This window comes from Xenopus tropicalis, chromosome 4 (genome assembly GCF_000004195.4).
Source record: "Xenopus tropicalis strain Nigerian chromosome 4, UCB_Xtro_10.0, whole genome shotgun sequence".
NCBI classification, from domain to species: Eukaryota; Metazoa; Chordata; class Amphibia; order Anura; family Pipidae; genus Xenopus; species Xenopus tropicalis.
Window position 1 is genome coordinate 10106015 of NC_030680.2, and position 20067 is coordinate 10126081.

Below are 20067 nucleotides of genomic sequence, written 5' to 3' on the forward strand. Positions count from 1 at the left end.
ATAAATATATAAAGGACAAGGAATAATTCATTGTTGGGGTACCATTATCTTAGGTAACATTTTTGTCGGGTTCTCACATATATGGGGAATTTATAAATAGTTCGAGTTTGATTTTTTTTCACGATTTAAGATATTTTACACTCAAAGAACCTCAAATTGGAATTATGCTTCGAAAGCTCAAATGTCTGTTATTAAGTGCAAAAAACCTGAAAACTCCAATGTAAAACTTCATCTAAATGCGAGTGAGTTTATATAGAAGTAAATGGGAGTTGCCCTGGGCAAAGTCGTGCCATATTTTACAAATGAGTAAATTCGAGGTATTCGAGTTTTTTTTATCTGAAAGAGTTTTTCTTATTAATAAATAAGAAGAGAATTTGATATGTGATTTTATTAAATGTAGAAAAACTAACCAATTCCCCAACAAATGAGCCAGTAATATATATAATGGGTACAGTAGGTAATATTATCCCTACCTCACACAAAGAACAAGGAGCTCAGAGAGCTCATCCAGATTAGCTCGGAGGGGGCTCCCTCCTCGCTCAGTTGTTCATCCTGGTTATAAAAGAGAGAAGATGAAAAATGAATATTTCACAGGGCAAATGAATACAAAGTTTGTAACAGTTTTCTTTTTCTGCTTACACTGTCACTGCTCTCCCCTGATGACTCCCCAGAATCAAAATAGGGCTCGAATGGGGGCATGTCCCTTCGGTTCTCCTGGTTAAGATAAGAAAACATTATTTTATGAGATCAACTCCGATCAGTACAGAATATGATAAAACAAATCTTTAACATTTCTTTCATTGCACTTTCATCCGTTCATTGATTATTTTCTGCTTACCTCACAGTGACAGGAATGGTCACTGTCACTGGATTCCTCCGATGATGTTGGCTGTTGAAAAGACAGGAAAAGGGGATTAAAAATAAAGTCAGTTACAATCTTTAGACGACAGTCTGCGTGTTGCAGTCTAACCCAACCTATAAAACTATTCCCATTAATTCAGCCCCACAGAACTACATTAACTCAGTTCCCTAGAGAAGATGCTAAAGTGAATGTTCTGTAGGGCGATCTGATGCCGGGATGGAAATTGTAATATAATTGTCTTTGCTGCTTACCCCAAAGAGTCTGATGGGCTGACACGGAGGCATGCCCCTTCGATTCTCCTGGTTAAGATAAGGAAACTCAGATCAGTACAGAATATGATAAAACAAATCTTTACAATGTCTTTAATTGCACTTTTCCGTTCATTGATTATTTTCTGCTTACCTTGCAGTGATAGCAATGGTGGAAGGGGAATGTTGACGAATGATGATGTTCTTCCTGGATAAAACAGAGAGAAGATCAGAAACAAATATTTTACAGCGCAACTGAACGCAAAGTTTGTAAAAGGTATTTTTTCTGCTTACGTCATCTTGGCTCTTTTCAGGCTCCTGACAGTCCTAATGGGAATACAGAAAAAGGGGATTAAACTCAGTTCAGTTAAACTCCTTATTGCAGCGCAACACAACATATAAACGTAACATATTGTGCCCATTGCTGCTTACCTGCGGCAGAGCGTCGCCTGCTCCCTCCTAGTTTTGGGGAAAAAAAGAATAATATTGTATTAATTTAGCCCCATAAATCATTCTGAGATAAAACTTGTATAAAGGAAAGTAATATAATACTGAGTGGCGCCGTTTTCTCTTTTACTTACCTGACAGGTGTTAGTGTCAGTGGGAGTCTCAGCTGGTTCCTCCTGGTTAAGAAATAGAAAAGGCCCAGATCAGATCAATTCAATGTAGTAATGAGGATTTTGAGACAGGGTATAAATATGACAAAGGGACACGGTAGGAATGACATTAATATGGCTGCTAAAGTGTAAGAGAGCAGAAACAATTATTCCTTCTTACCTGGCGAGTCTGAGCCCCGGGTGTTTCTGGGCGCTCCTGGGTAAGAAAGGGAAATGAAAGAGATGAGCGAGGTTGTATGATTTCTGTTGTAAATAAGCCGATTGGCTGATAAGGGACTTTGATTTGTACTTATCCCTCTCTATTAGCCTTATGCTTACCTCAATCTCCTCGCCAGGCTCAGCAACCTGCTCTGGCTCCTCCTGATGAAGAGCGATACGATTAGTTATGGCAGTGTTTTTCAACCTTTTTTGGGCAAAGGCACACTTGTTTCAGGCACACCACCATTAGAAAATGTTAAAAAATTTAACTCTGTGCCCAGCAGCAGTGCCCCCCTAGTACATTGGTGCCAAGAGCAGTGCCCCCCTAGTACATTGGTGCCAAGAGCAGTGCCCCCCTAGTACATTGGTGCCCAGCAGCAGTGCCCCCCTAGTACATTGGTGCCCAGCAGCAGTGCCCCCTAGTACATTGGTGCCCAGCAGCAGTGCCCCCTAGTACATTGGTGCCAAGAGCAGTGCCCCCCTAGTACATTGGTGCCCAGCAGCAGTGCCCCCCTAGTACATTGGTGCCAAGAGCCAGCCCCCCTAGTACATTGGTGCCCAGCAGCAGTGCCCCCCTAGTACATTGGTGCCAAGAGCAGTGCCCCCCTAGTACATTGGTGCCCAGCAGCAGTGCCCCCTAGTACATTGGTGCCAAGAGCAGTGCCCCCCTAGTACATTGGTGCCCAGCAGCAGTGCCCCCCTAGTACATTGGTGCCAAGAGCAGTGCCCCCCTAGTACATTGGTGCCAAGAGCAGTGCCCCCCTAGTACATTGGTGCCCAGCAGCAGTGCCCCCCTAGTACATTGGTGCCAAGAGCAGTGCCCCCCTAGTACATTGGTGCCCAGCAGCAGTGCCCCCCAGTACATTGGTGCCAAGAGCCAGCCCCCCTAGTACATTGGTGCCAAGAGCAGTGCCCCCCTAGTACATTGGTGCCCAGCAGCAGTGCCCCCCAGTACATTGGTGCCAAGAGCCAGCCCCCCTAGTACATTGGTGCCAAGAGCAGTGCCCCCCTAGTACATTGGTGCCCAGCAGCAGTGCCCCCATAAGTCAGTGTGCCCCGTGGCCCCCCCTAATACATTGGTGCCCAGCAGCATTTTACTTCTGCTCTTCGGCGGCTTCAGCAGCATCTTCCCCTCACGCGCGCCGCCTCTGCACTTCTGCCTACACGCGACCGCACACAGGCCCTTTTATAACGTTGCGCCCCGTGCGTACTGACGTCACCCGTACACACGGGGCGCAACCAATGACAGGGCCCGGATTTTATTAAAGGGGGCCCGAGCTACTAAGAAAAACTGTAGCATCGCCGGGCCCCCTTTGAAAGTAAAAATTGCGGCCCTGCCTACGGCACACCAGGCAACAGCGGAACAGTGGTTGAAAAACGCTGAGTTATGGGATCAACTTACTATAGTTCTGTAGCTCATTATCATTAATTAACTCAGAAAATAAAATAGTTCCTTTACTACTTACCTGGCAGATGTTGGTACCAGGGGTCGGCGGCTCTGGGCAGGTGGTGTCGCCACAACCAACCGACGGGACCTGATTAAGAGAGGAAAATAGATCAGATTCACTGGGAAAAGTGGCGCGGGGATACAAACATGGGATGCACAGAGGCCGATATGGAAGGGAATCAGGGAACCATGTTACTGGGCCGAGTTACCGGCAGATTTATCTAAATTCATATTTGTTGATTTTTCTCTCTTGAAAAACCCACAAATTACTTACTTATTAAAAGACTCCAATGTAAAAAAACACGAAGGAATAAAACCGCAGAACGAATACAAATAAAAGTGCGAAACTTCATTTGCACAAGAATATTCAAAATACAGGTATGGGATCCCTTATCCGGAAACCCGTTATCCAGAAAGCTCCGAATTACAGAAAGCCCATCCCCCATAGACACCATTTTAATCAAATAATTCAGAATTTTGAATCTGATTTCCTTTTTCTCTGTAATAATAAAACAGTACCTGTACTTGATCCCAACTAAGATATAATTACCCCTTATTGGGGCAGAACAGCCGTATTGGGGTTATTTAATGGTTAAATGATTCCCTTTTCTCTGTAATAATAAAACAATACCTGTACTTGATCCCAACTAAGATATAATTACCCCTTATTGGGGCAGAACAGCCCTATTGGGTTTATTTAATGGTTAAATGATTCCCTTTTCTCTGTAATAATAAAACAGTACCTGTACTTGATCCCAACTAAGATATAATTACCCCTTATTGGGGCAGAACAGCCCTATTGGGTTTATTTAATGGTTAAATGATTCCCTTTTCTCTGTAATAATAAAACAGTACCTGTACTTGATCCCAACTAAGATATAATTACCCCTTATTGGGGGCAGAACAGCCCTATTGGGTTTATTTCATGGTTAAATGATTCCCTTTTCTCTGTAATAATAAAACAGTACCTGTACTTGATCCCAACTAAGATATAATTACCCCTTATTGGGGCAGAACAGTCCTAATGGGGTGCTATGACTTTTCTAGGGGGTGGGCAGTTAATTGCCCCCAGCAGGGGGCAATTAACCACCGTTTGTCGTAGACCCATGAATGAGGTTTCAAACCGTGCGGCTTATTAGGGAATGGGGTGCTATGACTTTTCTGAGGGGTGGGCAGTTAATTGCCCCAGCAGGGGGCAATTAACCACCGTTTGTCGTAGACCCATGAATGAGGTTTCAAACCGTGCGGCTTATTCGGGAATGGGGTGCTATGACTTTTCTGAGGGGTGGGTGGTTAATTGCCCCAGCAGGGGGCAATTAACCACCATTTGTCGTAGACCCATGAATGAGGTGTCAAACCGTTCGGTTTATTCTGGAATGGGGTGCTATGACTTTTCTAGGGGGTGGGCGATTAATTGCCCCAGCAGGGGGCAATTAACCACCGTTTGTCGTAGACCCATGAATAAGGTGTCAAACCGTGCGGCCTATTCGGGAATGGGGCTATGACTTTTCTGAGGGGTGGGAGGTTAATTGCCCCAGCAGGGGGCAATAACCCCAGTTTGTCGTAGACCCATGAATGAGGTGTCAAACCATGCGGCTTATTCGGGAATGGGGTGCTATGACTTTTCTGAGGGGTGGGCGGTTAATTGCCCCAGCAGGGGGCAATTAACCACCGTTTGTCGTAGACCCATGAATAAGGTGTCAAACCATGCGGCTTATTCGGGAATGGGGTGCTATGACTTTTCTGAGGGGTGGGCGGTTAATTGCCCCAGCAGGGGGCAATTAACCACCGTTTGTCGTAGACCTATGAATGAGGTGTCAAACCGTGCGGCCTATTCGGGAATGGGGCTATGACTTTTCTGAGGGGTAGGTGGTTAATTGCCCCAGCAGGGGGCAATTAACCACCGTTTGTCGTAGACCCATGAATGAGGTGTCAAACCGTGCAGCTTATTGGGGAATGGGGTGCTATGACAATACTGAGGGGTTGGAGGTTATTGGAGGGGGGCAATTAACCACCGTTTGTCGTAGACCCATGAATGAGGTGTCAAAGCGTGCGGCTTATTCGGGAATGTGGTGCTATGACTTTTTTAAGGCGTCAGCGGTTAATTGCCCCCGCATGGGGCAATTAACCACCGTTTGTCGTAGACCCATGAATGAGAAGTCAAACCGTGCGGTTTATTCGGGAATGGGGTGCTATGACCATACTGAGGGGTGGGCGGTTAATTGCCCCAGCAGGGGGGCAATTAACCACCGTTTGTCGTAGACCCATGAATGAGGTGTCAAACCGTGCAGCTTATTGGGGAATGGGGTGCTATGACTTTTTTAAGGCGTCAGCGGTTAATTGCCCCCCGTAGACCCATGAATGAGGTGTCAAACCGTGCGGCTTATTTGGGAATGTGGTGCTATGACTTTTTTAAGGCGTCAGCGGTTAATTGCCCCCGGGGTGAGCGGTTAATTGCCCCAGCAGAGGGCAATTAACCACCGTTTGTCGTAGACCCATGAATGAGGTGTCAAACCGTGCGGCTTATTCAGGAAAGGGTTGCAATGACTTTTCTAGGGGGTGGGCAGTTAATTGCCCCAGCAGGGGGCAATTAACCACCGTTTGTCGTAGACCCATGAATGAGGTGTCAAACCGTGCGGCTTATTCGGGAATGGGGTGCTATGACTTTTCTGAGGGGTGGGCGGTTAATTGCCCCAGCAGGGGGCAATAACCCCAGTTTGTCGTAGACCCATGAATGAGGTGTCAAACCGTTCGGCTTATTCGGGAATGGGGTGCTATGACTTTTCTGAGGGGTGGGCGGTTAATTGCCCCAGCAGGGGCAATTGTCACAGAGAACTGAAGGAAACATTGTAATATTGGGGCACGAGTTTTGCCACGGCAAGCACCACTCACATTTTCTTCAGGAAATGTACCTCTCTAGTTCTTATTATTATTCTTAGCGCCCCCCATTTTCTAAACGCTACTCCACCTACCGTTTTAGGGGTACAACACCCAAACTCCCCACACTTCTTCACCCTATAGGGGAGCACGTTGCTTTTCTAAGGGATCCCCCCGTCTTTTTATGGCGCCGCTCCGATCCCCCCAATTTTTCCATTGACTTTGACAGAGAAGATTTTCAAACTGCTGCCACACTTACAGCTTTGAAGCTACACCCCCCAAATGAATAACATAATAATGGGGTCACCCCAAATCAAACAGCACATTTGTTGAATGACCCAAAGTGGGAGGGGCCAACAACAGCCAACAACAGTCAAATTTCACCAACTGACTTTAATGGGGAAATTCAACCTGCTGCCATTCTCACAGTATTAACCCCAGGGTCCCCAAACTCTTCACAGTTGGTCACTAGGGGACTGCAGTTTTAGGTTTGGAAAAGTAGGCGGAGCAACCAACAACCAATCAGATTTCACCTATTGAATTTTACTGGTTTAATGCCAGGGTTCCTAACCTTTGCACAGTTTGTCACTGGGCGACTACGTCCCAAATGTAGAAAAGTGGGCGGAGCCAACAACAGCAAATCAGATTTCACTTAGTTTAAACTACTACCATTCTTTCAATATTAATACTAAGGTCCCCAAACTTTGGAGAGTTAGTTACCACATAACTGGCATCCTCTGTTTCTATCTCCTCTCTTTCTATCTGCAATAACCCTGTGGGCTAATTGTCCGGGACAATAAACAAGTTGATTTATGTTTCACCGCAAAAGAACCTTCCGGCGTCCATTCTTTATATTACTTTGCACACAGCGTAAGTGAGTTGTAGTTGCACTACACCCCAAGGATATTTCCACATAGCGAAAGTCCATCTAGTGTGTAGAGTCCTATGTACCCCATGCTCTAAAGCCAATCGAGCTGGTGTTTTCACCTGTTATCCCAGCCAAATAGGCTATAAAACCATATAATTGTGGTCCAAGGTTAGAAAAACTGGGTGGAGCCAACAGCAGATCATTTATAAACACTGGGCAAATTTGCACCTGGGCAGTAACCCATAGCAACCAATCAGGGATTAGCTTTTTTGAACCAGCTGGAAGTAGAACAGTGAAATCAAACATCTGGTTGTCATGGGTAACTGCCCTGGTGCAAATTTGCCCAGTATTTATAAATATATAATCAAGGGTGTCCAACCTGCACGCCCCTCCATTCAGCAGCTCTTGAATAACAACTCCCTGAAAACCCCAGTAATAATAGGCTTGTTGTTGGGGTGAATCAGCTGTGCAGGGCTGAGCTGTTGTACAGAAAATAACCACAAGGTGGCGCTGCTCTCACATCAGACAAGGCCACATTTTGAGAATAATTTCTTGCAATGCCCTGTGTAGGAAGGCTGCACCCTGTACCTCCCAGGCCTTGATAGGGTCAGTATTGTAACTAAATATATTTAAAGGGGATATAAACCCTGCTGCACAGCGCGGCTCACCCAAATATTACTCAGTTGTTGCTGGACTACACATCCCAGAATAATGTAACATATAATGAAGGGTGAGGCATGCTGGGAGCTGTAGTCCAGCAACATCAGGGCTGTATTCTTAAAGCAATATTGCACAATAAAACTTTCCCCCAAATCCCCACAGCCAGCGACTGCTTTAAAATGCGAAAAAATCCCCCAATGAGAATCCCAGCTGATCTGTATAAATCCGGCTCCATGTTCTCTGTTCCTGCAATTGGAGTTGGGAGCATTAAACCCAGTTTCCCAGCACTGAACAAGTCTGCCCTTATCCCCATGTCTGATTCCTGTGCCATATAATGAGGGGAAAATGCCATCATTATCTCTATATGTAAGGTACCAGCAAGGGGCCTGACACAGTGCTGGGAATCAGCATTCTCATTGGTCACTTCTTCTGCATTTATAATGACGTTTTTGATAGTAGAATTCTCATTGGTGAATTTTCTTGCATCTATAATTGTTTTTTTGGCAAAACTAGGGGGCGCAGTGGGGCAGCATCTTGGCTGGGTTTATATCCCCTTTACTGGAAGACTCACATCCTATCTGTCTCTATGGCAATACCCCTTTTCAGCCACCTGATGGCGCTGCATGGCTTCTATCATTTGCTGCACTCAGTAGTATTCAATTTCCAGTGCTGGCAATATCATATAGCTCTACAGCCTGCGGCCTTACAGGTATTGTTGAACCACAGCACACTACTAAGTCTGCTGGGAGTCCGCTGCTATAGACAGTGCTTGCAATAAAGCAATGGCAATACTTTGACATATTTGTTTGTTGAACCATAAACATTAACAAATATTATATGGGTGGATATAAAGCTAAATGCCCCCCAGGCCTGATCACGTGATCAAACAGCAGGCAGTCAATTGCCCATAGGGCAGGCTGGGGAAAAAATAGTGTTGTTGGATGATATTGCGTTAGGATTATCTCTGCCCCTGATATTCCTAGACTACAGTTCCCAGCATGCACAGGACACCATTAAGTAGGTGCTCCAATCAGAGGCCCCAAGGCAGAGGAGGGATCAAAGGAGACTCAAAATTGGGGGTATTCCTTGGGCGAATCAGGGGGATAACTGTCAGAGTGCAGCAATTTTTTTTTATTGTTCTACTTAACATCCAGCTGACTGGGGTCCCTGTAGGCAAGGGCCCATTATTATAATAGCAGCCCTCAATATACAGGTATAGGACCCATTATCCAGAATGCTTGGGACCAAGAGTATTCCATAATTCTGATCTCTACTAAAAAAATCAATAAAACATTAATTAAACCCAATAGGGCTTTTCTGCCCCAATAAGGGGTAATTATATCTTAGTTGGGATCAAGTACAGGTACTGTTTTATTATTACAGAGAAAAGGGAATCATTTAACCATTAAATAAACCCAATAGGGCTGTTCTGCCCCAATAAGGGGTAATTATATCTTAGTTGGGATCAAGTACAGGTACTGTTTTATTATTACAGAGAAAAGGGGATCATTTAACCATTAAATAAACCCAATAGGGCTGTTCTGCCCCAATAAGGGGTAATTATATCTTAGTTGGGATCAAGTACAGGTACTGTTTTATTATAACAGAGAAAAGGGAATCATTTAACCATTAAATAAACCCAATAGGGCTGTTCTGCCCCAATAAGGGGTAATTATATCTTAGTTGGGATCAAGTACAGGTACTGTTTTATTATTACAGAGAAAAGGGAAATCAATTCTAAAAATCTGAATTATTTGATTAAAATCGAGTCTATGGGAGATAGGCTTTCCATTATTCAGAGATTTCTGGATAACAGGTTTCCGGATAAGGGATCCCATACCTGTAAAGGCGTTTATTGCAAGCTGCAGTCCATCAATTTCTGATTGGAACCATACAGCTCTCGAAGATCTAGGTCCCTTTTATATTCCCTTCACTTCTGGTTCTGACTCCTAAACACATGTAGCAGACCCCAGCTGATTAACAGACCTGGAAGATAACGGCCATCTGCTACTTTGTTTCAAGAGTCAGATCTAGAGGAAAGATATGGACAAACACGGATATTGCCTTCAGTGGCAATTACACAGACTGTTAAAGCCGTTTATATTAGGTCGGATGCTGGGAATGACATTTTCTTTCATGGTTTAAGTTCCCCTTTATGTTTATGTTGTTACAGAATCTCCGATGGAATAAATATGTCCCTACAGTGGGAGCAGCCGTGCAGCACAGATCCCATAGGGTAAGAGATCATTCATTCCTCCCTGACGTTCCAGATCCGACTAATGAAGCAGAATTTCCAGTCCCGCTGGGATACGCTAAGGAGCCCGGAGCCTGAGGGTGGAAGCCATAGAACACACACAGCAGCCCCGGCAGGTTACCTGACGTCTATAGAGCCCCCTCCCCTTTCTCCTGGAGAGAGGGAGCAAGAGCCCAATTCACTGAAAGCCGCTGTACAGACGAGACATAAGCTTCCCTTGCCCATCTGTGCCCGGCTGGCTTGGCATTCCAGGAATCTGGCATCTCCCATTGGAACCGACAGGCTACCTGAGCAGGTACAGCCATGGGCAGTGGGCACCTTACCTGGAACCTTGGCACAGACACTAGGGCAATAATATAAAGTTCCTGGCACTTTGTTGCCCCCCCCTACAATGCTGCCCATAATAGCCGTGGGGGTCACTACGGGGACCGTTCTTGGGATTTTCTTGGCTCTGTGCAGTTCGGTTTTCCTATACAGCTGCCTGAAGAGGAAGAAATACACCTGGGCAGGTGGGGATGGCACTCCGGTGACAATGGCAAATCTCTTCCAACCAGGACAACCGGTATGTGCAGCTTGTGTCCCTGGGTATTGGGGGGTAACATCTCTTTCCTGGGAATGGGAAATCTTAAAGAGACTGGAAGAGAATGGGAATTATTCACTTAAATCTGCAGCACATTTATTTGCGTCCTGTAATTACCCCCCTGCTGTTTGTCTTTTATCTGCTGTATAAACAAACCCCCGCCCATTCAGCCTGCCTTCTGTTGGGTTCAGAGGAAACTTAACATTTATATGATATTATTTATAAATATTGGTGGAAGCTCCCACCCACCATATGTATATAAAGAAACATACAGAAGAGGAATATTATGGACACACAAAGCTCTACCTTCATACTGTCCCGTCTCATTAAAACACTATGGCAACTCCCTCCTGTATGTATAAATACAAGTACAGTATGAGGGTACAGCTTATTGTGTGCCCAGAACATTCCTTCTCTGTATATTTGTATTTATACATATGGGTAGGAGGTGCCATAGTGTTTCCCTTAGACAGTACAGTATGGGGGTACAGCTTATTGTGTGCCCAGAACATTCCTTCTCTGTATATTTGTATTTATACATATGGGTAGGAGGTGCCATAGTGTTTCCCTTAGACAGTACAGTATGGGGGTACAGCTTACTATGTACAGGGAGAATCGTGACTATACATATGGGGGGAGAGTCTCTAAGGCTTATGGATAAACACAGGCTGAGAATCTGCCCCTACGCTGGGGAAATAAAGGCTAATAGGTTTGTCTATATGGAGAGACACGCCCCTGGCACACATGTAACGGGGCAATTAGTGTTCCCAGTCGTTATACAGAGATACTAGGGAGCTATAGCTTTGCGCTAAGGCTTATAGGAAGCTCTTCTGCACTTGGGTATATTGATTAGAATTCTCCTGGGAGTATCTGACCTTTAATTGGCAAATCCCGTTATTAACTATCCAATCAAAGGAGACGTCTTACCTTGGTGGCTCCGTTGTGCGGACAGATTCGCTCATCACTAATGGCAGGTAGTGGCCATATAGGGGCCCACATTAGCCACTCCAGTCCAAGTAGGTAGATTATTGCCCCGTGGATATTTCCAAAAGACCCTACCCAACCATATCTGGCCAGGGATCAGAGATATTTCTATTAAATCCCATTGGCTAGGGACTCTCACCATAGACATTTCCATCATCATCCTTCATTGGCCCGTTATTCCTGGGCTTTTGGCCTGGGAACCAAGTGATTGAATCCCCCCAATTAAACCCGTTGCCCCTAATTAGCCCAAAAATCAACTCATGAACCTATGATGTAGCCAGTGACTGTCTAAGACAATTTGCAATTGGTCTTTTTTTTTGTAGTTCATGAATTATTTTGCTTTTTTTATATATTTATATATTGTGGTCCCCACCAAGCACTTACTCAGGGCCCTTATACTGGGATGTGGGATAAATATAAAAGCTTTTTGGCCCCCCTGCCTGGGGCCACTCCAGTCCAACCAGCTGCACAATATGGGATCCTGGGAGGACAGGTGCAATTGTGCATGGGTAAAGGGTAAATTGTGGGGCAAATGTCCCTTTATTAAAGGGGAACTTAACCGTTAAAAAGTCATTTCCACTGGCAGCCCAGTTAATACAGATACAGCTTTCCGCGTGGCTCCTGTGAATGTGGGTCGGGGCCCTTGAGGACAGAAACCAAACAAACAACAGAGAAACCGTGAATTATTTAACCGGAGACGCCAGTCGCTCAAGGGTCTCATTCTTCCGCTGTGAACCCAGAAGCCCCTTGAGCTCCGCTGGCAATCGGGGGCCCCAGAACATCACTTCAAAAGGCGATCAGACTGCGGGCCCTTCAGGCAGAACAGTTTCCAAGCAACGCGTTCCGTGAATGGAGAAATCCTCCGTGTAGCTCCCCTCATTATATGGAATTAACCCATTATAGTCTGGGATGCCAACACCGGGGAGCTTGGGGGTGCAATGGCTGAGCTATATAGGGGGGTACAGGGTCGGACTGGGGGTGCAGGGCCCACCGGGGCTCCTGCCCCAGGGGCCCTGCAGGTGCCCCAGCCGCGTCCCCTAACCCCCCCCCCCCGCAGGGCCCCCGCCTGACGTCCTCCCCGAGCGCATATAAATTGAACGCGTCGGGGAGGAACAGTCAGTAGGGGGAGCGCCGGCAAAGGTCGGACTAGGCCGCTGGGGCCCACTAGGGCCAGAGCCCACCGAGATTTTTCCCGGTGTCCCGGTGGCCCAGTCCGACCCTGGGGGGGTAGGTTTATGTTAAACAATTAATATACCGGGGGACATGGATTCAGAAAAGGGGAGTGAACCCCAACTCCTTGCCACAGGATTAGAAGCTGAGGCTCAGGCCGTTCCTGCTGAAATAGGTTTGCGATGTTTTCTTCTTGTTTTTCAAGCGCAAATAGAGGGTAAAGGGTTCTGTTAATGTAGATTTGCCCTGCAGACTCAATGGGGGGGGGGAGACTACAGAACTGGTTCTTCCAACTTCTACATACACAATTGTATTTATTTAAAACGTTTACAGCTTTGGAATCATTTGCCTTCTTCTTCTGCCTCTTCAAATGGGGGTCACTGACCCCGGCAGCCAAAAGCCTATTGCTCTGCGAGGCTCCAGTTTTATTGTTACTGTTACTTTCTATTCCGTATCTTTCTATTCAGGCCCCTCTCCTATTCATATGTCAGTCTCTCATTCAAATCAATGCCTGGTTGCTAAGGTTATATTTACCCTAGCAACCAGATAGCCCCTGAAATTGCCAAGTGCTAAATGATTTAAAAACCACAAATAATAAAAAATGAAGACCAAATGCAAATTGTCTTAGATTAACCTTCCTAAAATGTGGAGCTTTCTGGAAACCGGGTTTCCAGAAAACAGATCCCATTCCTGTATTATAGTCATCACATTGCCCCCTATACCGACCTTACACAGTGTCCTTGTGATGTAGGAGCATTGGCCCTTCAGCCTCAGCATTGGATCAGCCATGAGTTAACCCTTTCACTGCTCACCCATTTGCCTTAGCATTCCTGAGACAGATAGGGAGATCGGTGGAACTTTCTATCTATAAATCCAGTGTCATTTGCACCCGGTGAAAGGTTGGGCAGAATGTTGGGCAGTTGTGCCCATTACAGTGTTGGCATGTCACAGACAGGACCTGGTCATATAAACCCCCTCATTATATCGGTAAGAGCCTAGTTTTCCCCTATGGAGAATATCCGGAATCCCAGCTCATTGATATGTTCCATCCGGAAGGGTCTCTCCATCCCAGTCATGAAGATGAGTCACGTCAGAAATTCATTATAGGAAACCCGCAGGGAATCTTCAAGGGCCACTTATGGCAGATAATAATTCTTCCTTTTCATGGAAAAAAATATAACACATGTCATTTCTTGTAAATAGAAATCTCTGCTCAGTCCGGCGATGTTACTGCTTCTTAATAATATGAGCAAATCCCTTCTTCCAACACTGCTCTACTTCTAATAACGTATTGCTCTGTTATACAGATAGCTAGAATCTCAGCCATAAAGCAGGGCAGGACTGCTGCTTACAATGGGGGGATCAGATAGGATCTGTGCCACTGTGACAGAATGCTCTGTTATACAGATAGCTAGAATCTCAGCCATAAAGCAGGGCAGGACTGCTGCTTACAATGGGGGGATCAGATAGGATCTGTGCCACTGTGACAGAATGCTCTGTTATACAGATAGCTAGAATCTCAGCCATAAAGCAGGGCAGGACTGCTGCTTACAATGGGGGGATCAGATAGGATCTGTGCCACTGTGACAGAATGCTCTGTTATACAGATAGCTAGAATCTCATCCATAAAGCAGGGCAGGACTGCTGCTTACAATGGGGGGATCAGATAGGATCTGTGCCACTGTGACAGAATGCTCTGTTATACAGATAGCTAGAATCTCATCCATAAAGCAGGGCAGGACTGCTGCTTACAATGGGGGGATCAGATAGGATCTGTGCCACTGTGACAGAATGCTCTGTTATACAGATAGCTAGAATCTCAGCCATAAAGCAGGGCAGGACTGCTGCTTACAATGGGGGGATCAGATAGGATCTGTGCCACTGTGACAGAATGCTCTGTTATACAGATAGCTAGAATCTCAGCCATAAAGCAGGGCAGGACTGCTGCTTACAATGGGGGGGATCAGATAGGATCTGTGCCACTGTGACAGAATGCTCTGTTATACAGATAGCTAGAATCTCAGCCATAAAGCAGGGCAGGACTGCTGCTTACAATGGGGGGATCAGATAGGATCTGTGCCACTGTGACAGAATGCTCTGTTATACAGATAGCTAGAATCTCAGCCATAAAGCAGGGCAGGACTGCTGCTTACAATGGGGGGGATCAGATAGGATCTGTGCCACTGTGACAGAATGCTCTGTTATACAGATAGCTAGAATCTCAGCCATAAAGTAGGGCAGAACTGCTGCTTACAATGGGGGGATCAGATTCTGACGGGCTCTTGGCTGCTCTTCTCTCCCCAACAGATGAGTATATACAAGTGCACTGAGCTGGTTCACCCTCAAGCCAAACTGCGCTTTCCCTACATCTACAGAAGCAAGGAGCCCTGCCCCACACTAGGGGGCGATAAAGAAGAAACCTCGAAGGAAAACAAGGATGAAAAGTCAGGGGAGACGGAACCACAGGGAAAGGTGGAAACCATTTCAGAGAAGATAAATTCAGGTATCACATAATAAGATGATCCCCAAACCAACCCTTAATCTGAGGCCTCCAGGGTTGGCATCTCATATGGCATAACCATAGAGGGGGAGCCCCTATGGGAGGTGCCTGGGGGGCACGTAACCACTGCATAAGCCTTTTTGTGTCTGTATATTTGTTGTAGAGAAGAACGAGGAATCTCTGGCCCCTGAGAATGAATATGAGGAGAAGTTCAGCCAAAGCCTCAACCACATCCCAAAGCTGCGCTACTCCCTGGGGTACGACCACCAGAAGAGAGAACTGTGTGTGTCTTTCCTAGAAGGTAGGTTGGTGAGGGGGGTCTCAGGGTAGGGCAGCTTTATGAGTCAGTAGGTACAGCAGATCCAACTCCCTCAAGCCCCTTCTCCTCATACTGATGCCCTGCCAGGTCCAGGTCTTCTTCTGGTGGGTCGGCAGCAGATACATCATGTTCAGTCGCCCTGTTTGTGTTGTTCTTCAGCTGTTGGTTGCCCACTTACCAAAGAGGAGGACTCTGGGAGTCACAGCTACATCGTGGGCACTCTCACCAGCAATGGTGGGCAAACAGAAGCCCAGACCTCGCTGATGAATAGGACCCCACATACAGTTTGGGACGAGGCTCTGCTGTTCCCCTTATCAGAGGAGGAACGAGTAGAGGCTGAGCTAACACTCACCTTGAGGCACTGTGACCGCTACTCCAGGCACCAGGTAGCCGGGGAAATCACCCTGAGTCTGGCTAATCTAGGGGTTCCCTTTGGAGCAGCTCGGTGGGTGGACCTCAGACCTCCAGAGAAGGTCAGTACATTGGTTTTATACTCTTTTACTTTTGCATCGAGTAAAGGTCCCCATACACGTCAAGATTCGCTCGCTTGGCGTCATCGCCAAGCTAGCGGATCTTCACCCGATATCCCCACCTGCGGGTGAGCGATATCGGGGAGCATGTAGGCTAATTCGATCTTTGGCCCTGGGGCCAAACGATTGAATTATATTGGTGGCAATGCGGCAGTCGGTTCGGGGACCACATCAACGAGCCAATGCGGTCCCCGATCCAACTAGATTTTTCTAACCTGGCTGATCGAGATCTGGGCGATTTCAGGCCAGATATCGGTTGGGCAGGTCCGTCGGTAGTGCCCCTATACCGGCCGATTAGCTGCCGAGTCGGTCTAAGGGACCCATATCGGCGGCTACTATCGGCCCGTGTATGGGCACCTTAAGTTATGGACCCAGTGTATGTGGTGTAAACTAATAGAAAGGCAGAAGGGGAGCTGCAAAGGCATCTTCAGGGGCACAGATATTCCCTACTAAAGGGCTGGTATAGAAGCTTTAGTTCCCCTTTAATGTCATGATTGTATCGCTTATTAAAACGAGAATGTTTCATCATTGAGCCAAGACAGGATCAGCCAGCAGGGGACCCGCCGAGGCTCTCATTGGCCGGCGCCTTCGCCTTTATTTAAGGGAGCAGGAACCTCGCTTTGCGTCACGAGACGCCCCAGAGACCAGAAGCTCTGCAGAGTCTGATTCACTGGTAGGAAGCGAGGCGTTCGGCAGGGTATTTATAGCTGCCTTCTGCGAGGCTCCTCTCCCAATTTAATAACCTGCTATAATAGATTTAGTCAAATGCCGGAGGATCCAATCAATTGCAAACGAGCAGGAAGATACTGCCTGGCCTCCTGGGTAAAGGTGTCATAAACATTCATCAGATAAAGGTTAAAGGGGAAGTATACCCCTATAGAAGCCTTTTTTTTTTTTTTTATAAAACATTGTTTTGGGTTCACACTTAACGCTCCCCCTGTAATTAAAAGAGTTAGTTTAAATAGAGAGGTCTGTATAAACAACCCCTTCCTATTGTTTCTTTGTTCTGACTCTTGGCTAAAGCAAAAGTCCATTATTTAGATAGAGTCAGATAGGTTTATCTGGACACTGGGAACCTGCCTCTCTGCCACCATGGACTGACAGCCCTCTGTAGGTCCTTGGTGTGATCCTATCTTTGGCCCCCGGGCCAGCGATCTAATCAGCCCAACTCGGCCAAAGGTCTACTCATTTAATGACCTTGCCAAACAAGTGGACGAACCAATGCTGTCCACGATCCGACTACATCTTTTAACCTGCCCGATCAATATCTGGCCAATTTCAGGCCAGATATCGGTCGTGCAGGCCCCCTCGTTCCTGCCCCTACACGGGCCAATAAGCTGCTGAATCGGTCCAAGGGATCGATATCGGCAGCTACAATTGGCCCATTTGGCCACCTTTAGCAAGACGAGCTTATGAGAAGATGTTCCCTTGGCTGAACCTTTCATGTAGACCAAGAGACCATGTAGACCAGAAGATTCTTCTCATCTTCTGGTCTACATGGTCTCTTGGTCTACATGAAAGGGTTTTTTTCCATACATACGGACATCCCTAGCAATGATAATAAATGGTATCTCCCTAGGCTCCAAAATATATTGCCCAAGCCGACAGTTTTTGTAGATACAGTTAAAATGGGAAAGACTTCATAGACGTGTCCATAGTAATCTTTATTTTCTTGTAGGAATTAGAAGGTTCTGGCGAGGTTCTCCTCTCCCTGAGTTACCTCCCTGCGGCCAGCCGGCTTATTGTTGTTGTGATAAAAGCCAGGAATATACATTGCGACCAGTATAATAACCTGCTGGGTAAAGGTAAGGCGGGGGGGGGGGGGGTAGCTACAATTTCATATGTATTCACGGGTTTATCTGCTGAGTGGGGCTTATCACCAGTCCTAGAGTTCATTAAACATGGAGGTGGCATCTCCATCTCTTGGGCTTATGTCCTTCTATAACTGGTCTTTGGACTACTGGCAGAATTTGTTGGTAGATCCCGCCTTAAGACAGAGGTGGAATCTCCATATCTTGGGTTTACGATCTTATGTCCTTCTATAAAAAGTCTTGCAGAATTTGGTGGTACATTCCCTTGCTTTCCTCCTCACAGATCTATCCATTAAGGTCATCCTCAAGCACCAATCGCAGAAGCTGAAGAAGAAACAGACCAAGCGCACGAAGCACATGATTAACCCAGTTTGGAACGAGATGGTTATGTTTGAGGTTCCCCAAGAATTGCTTGGAGATGTTTATGTGGAGCTGCAGATGGTCTGCGTGAAGCCCGATAGGAGTGGGAACCACATCTTGGGTACGTGCAATTTGGGTGCAGAATGGACCGGTACTGGGAAAAACCACTGGCTAGAAATGATGAATAACCCTAGAAGACAAATAGCCTTCTGGCACCGTTTGAACACATGACCATATTGTCCAGCCACAAGTATGAAGCCGGGCACAATGTTCCCCACCTGGTCAACAGTTCCCTTGCTTGCGCCACCTGTATTTGCCAGATATGTCAGGTTAATACCAGTAACCCCCCATTTTCACAAGCTTGCCATAACCTTATAGCCATATTTGTGTGTTTCGGTACGAGAGATCTTCATTAATAATAGGGTCATCAAGCAGGAGCCCATTAAAACTTAAAGCTTGATGAGCCTTGATGAACTGAGATTCTAGATCACCAACACCCCATAATATAACCATCTTCGTGGTTAATAGAGATAGGAAATTGCATCCTTTGGTCAACGGCAGAACTTCAACCTTCAGGTTTATCTTTACTCCTCTTTCACCAATGTTCTGCCCTTCCTGGGGTCCGTACCTAGGTCCTTCTTGGGCAGAACTGCTCGTCCAGAGCTTTTTCATTTTATACAGTTGTTGGCGGCTGAAGAGGAGAATCAGTTGGGTTCTGATAGGGATGTGGTTGGTACCCAACCGTGACCCAAAATTTTGGAAGGGGAACATCTGAATGGTCAAGTAGGTTCAAGCTGATGGCACTTTTCAGCTGAAATTTCTTTTACTTTGACTTGAATGGGAAATGCCTGACAGAGCCACTAGGGGTGGATTTCAGCCCATAAACATGTGCAATCAGGGTGGTTTCCTAACAGCGTTGCTCCGCCCACACTGCAGCCATCCATCAAAGATTAAACCTTGACAGGACAAGTAGACCAGCAACTACAAGGTGGTCTAGAACTATGATCTAGCACAGTGGTTTCTAATCTATAGGCGGGGGGGGCGGGGGGGGGGGTGGCCAGGAGCAGTGGTAGAGGCCAAAAGGCCAGTTAGGGTGATTTGTTATGAGATAAGGGGGTGCCTTGACCAAAGTTTAGTCTCTAAAGGTGGGGTATGAACCAATAAAGCACAATAATCATTAATCTAAAGGAACCGAGATGTACAGTGTTAGAATGTCCCATGGGCTCCAGGTCTCCAACAATAAAAAGTGAAGATTTTCTCAATTTCGCCATGTATGCTGCATGTATCTACTCATGGATATTTTATATTTCTCCATAACGTTAAGGTACACAGGGCAGGCAGCCTTGGTTGCTATGGGTGACCAGACCTGGAGCAACTGCTCATTATTATGTTACCTCCTTTGCTCATTGTACCCTCAGTAGTTCTCCTCAGTAGTTCTGTAGCAGGCATTTATCACTACTGCTTCGGGCCATCGGCCTGGGGCTCACAGCTTGGGTTGCTTGCGGTCAGATTAAACTTTAGGTCCATGTTGCTCACTAATAAACATTATAAAAACTAAATCTATTTGTGAAGCATATTGTTTTATAACATTCATTACAGGCCTCCTTCAGGAGACTTGAGGGTAGGCTCAAAAGGAAGTAGTTGCTCTGCTAGATACTCCAGGACCCAAAGATTGGTTGTTATGAGATTTGAGGACAATGTCAGTTTGCTCTCTAGATATTTAAGGAAGCCCAGTCTGTAGGACAATTAGGAGGACATTTAAGTAGTTGCTCTTCCAGATAC

General features: G+C 46.2%; 1 protein-coding gene across 3 annotated transcripts; it reads left to right on the top strand.

Annotated features, from left to right (window-relative positions):
* Positions 1-1274: 1274 nt before the first annotated feature.
* syt13 (synaptotagmin 13) lies at positions 1275-19844 on the top strand. 3 transcript variants are annotated; one of them, XM_031900430.1, is made up of 7 exons: positions 1275-1387; positions 9951-10326; positions 15073-15268; positions 15429-15566; positions 15744-16057; positions 17793-17919; positions 18209-19844. In XM_031900430.1, the coding sequence occupies exons 2-7, from the start codon at positions 10057-10059 to the stop codon at positions 18514-18516; spliced, it is 1353 nt and encodes a 450-aa protein (XP_031756290.1). In that variant the 5' UTR covers positions 1275-1387; positions 9951-10056; the 3' UTR covers positions 18517-19844. The 3 variants fall into 3 exon arrangements, with proteins under 3 accessions (XP_031756290.1, XP_031756291.1, XP_004913500.2); XM_031900431.1 differs by having other exon boundaries at positions 10048-10326; XM_004913443.2 differs by lacking the exon at positions 1275-1387 and having other exon boundaries at positions 10221-10593.
* Positions 19845-20067: the final 223 nt, after the last annotated feature.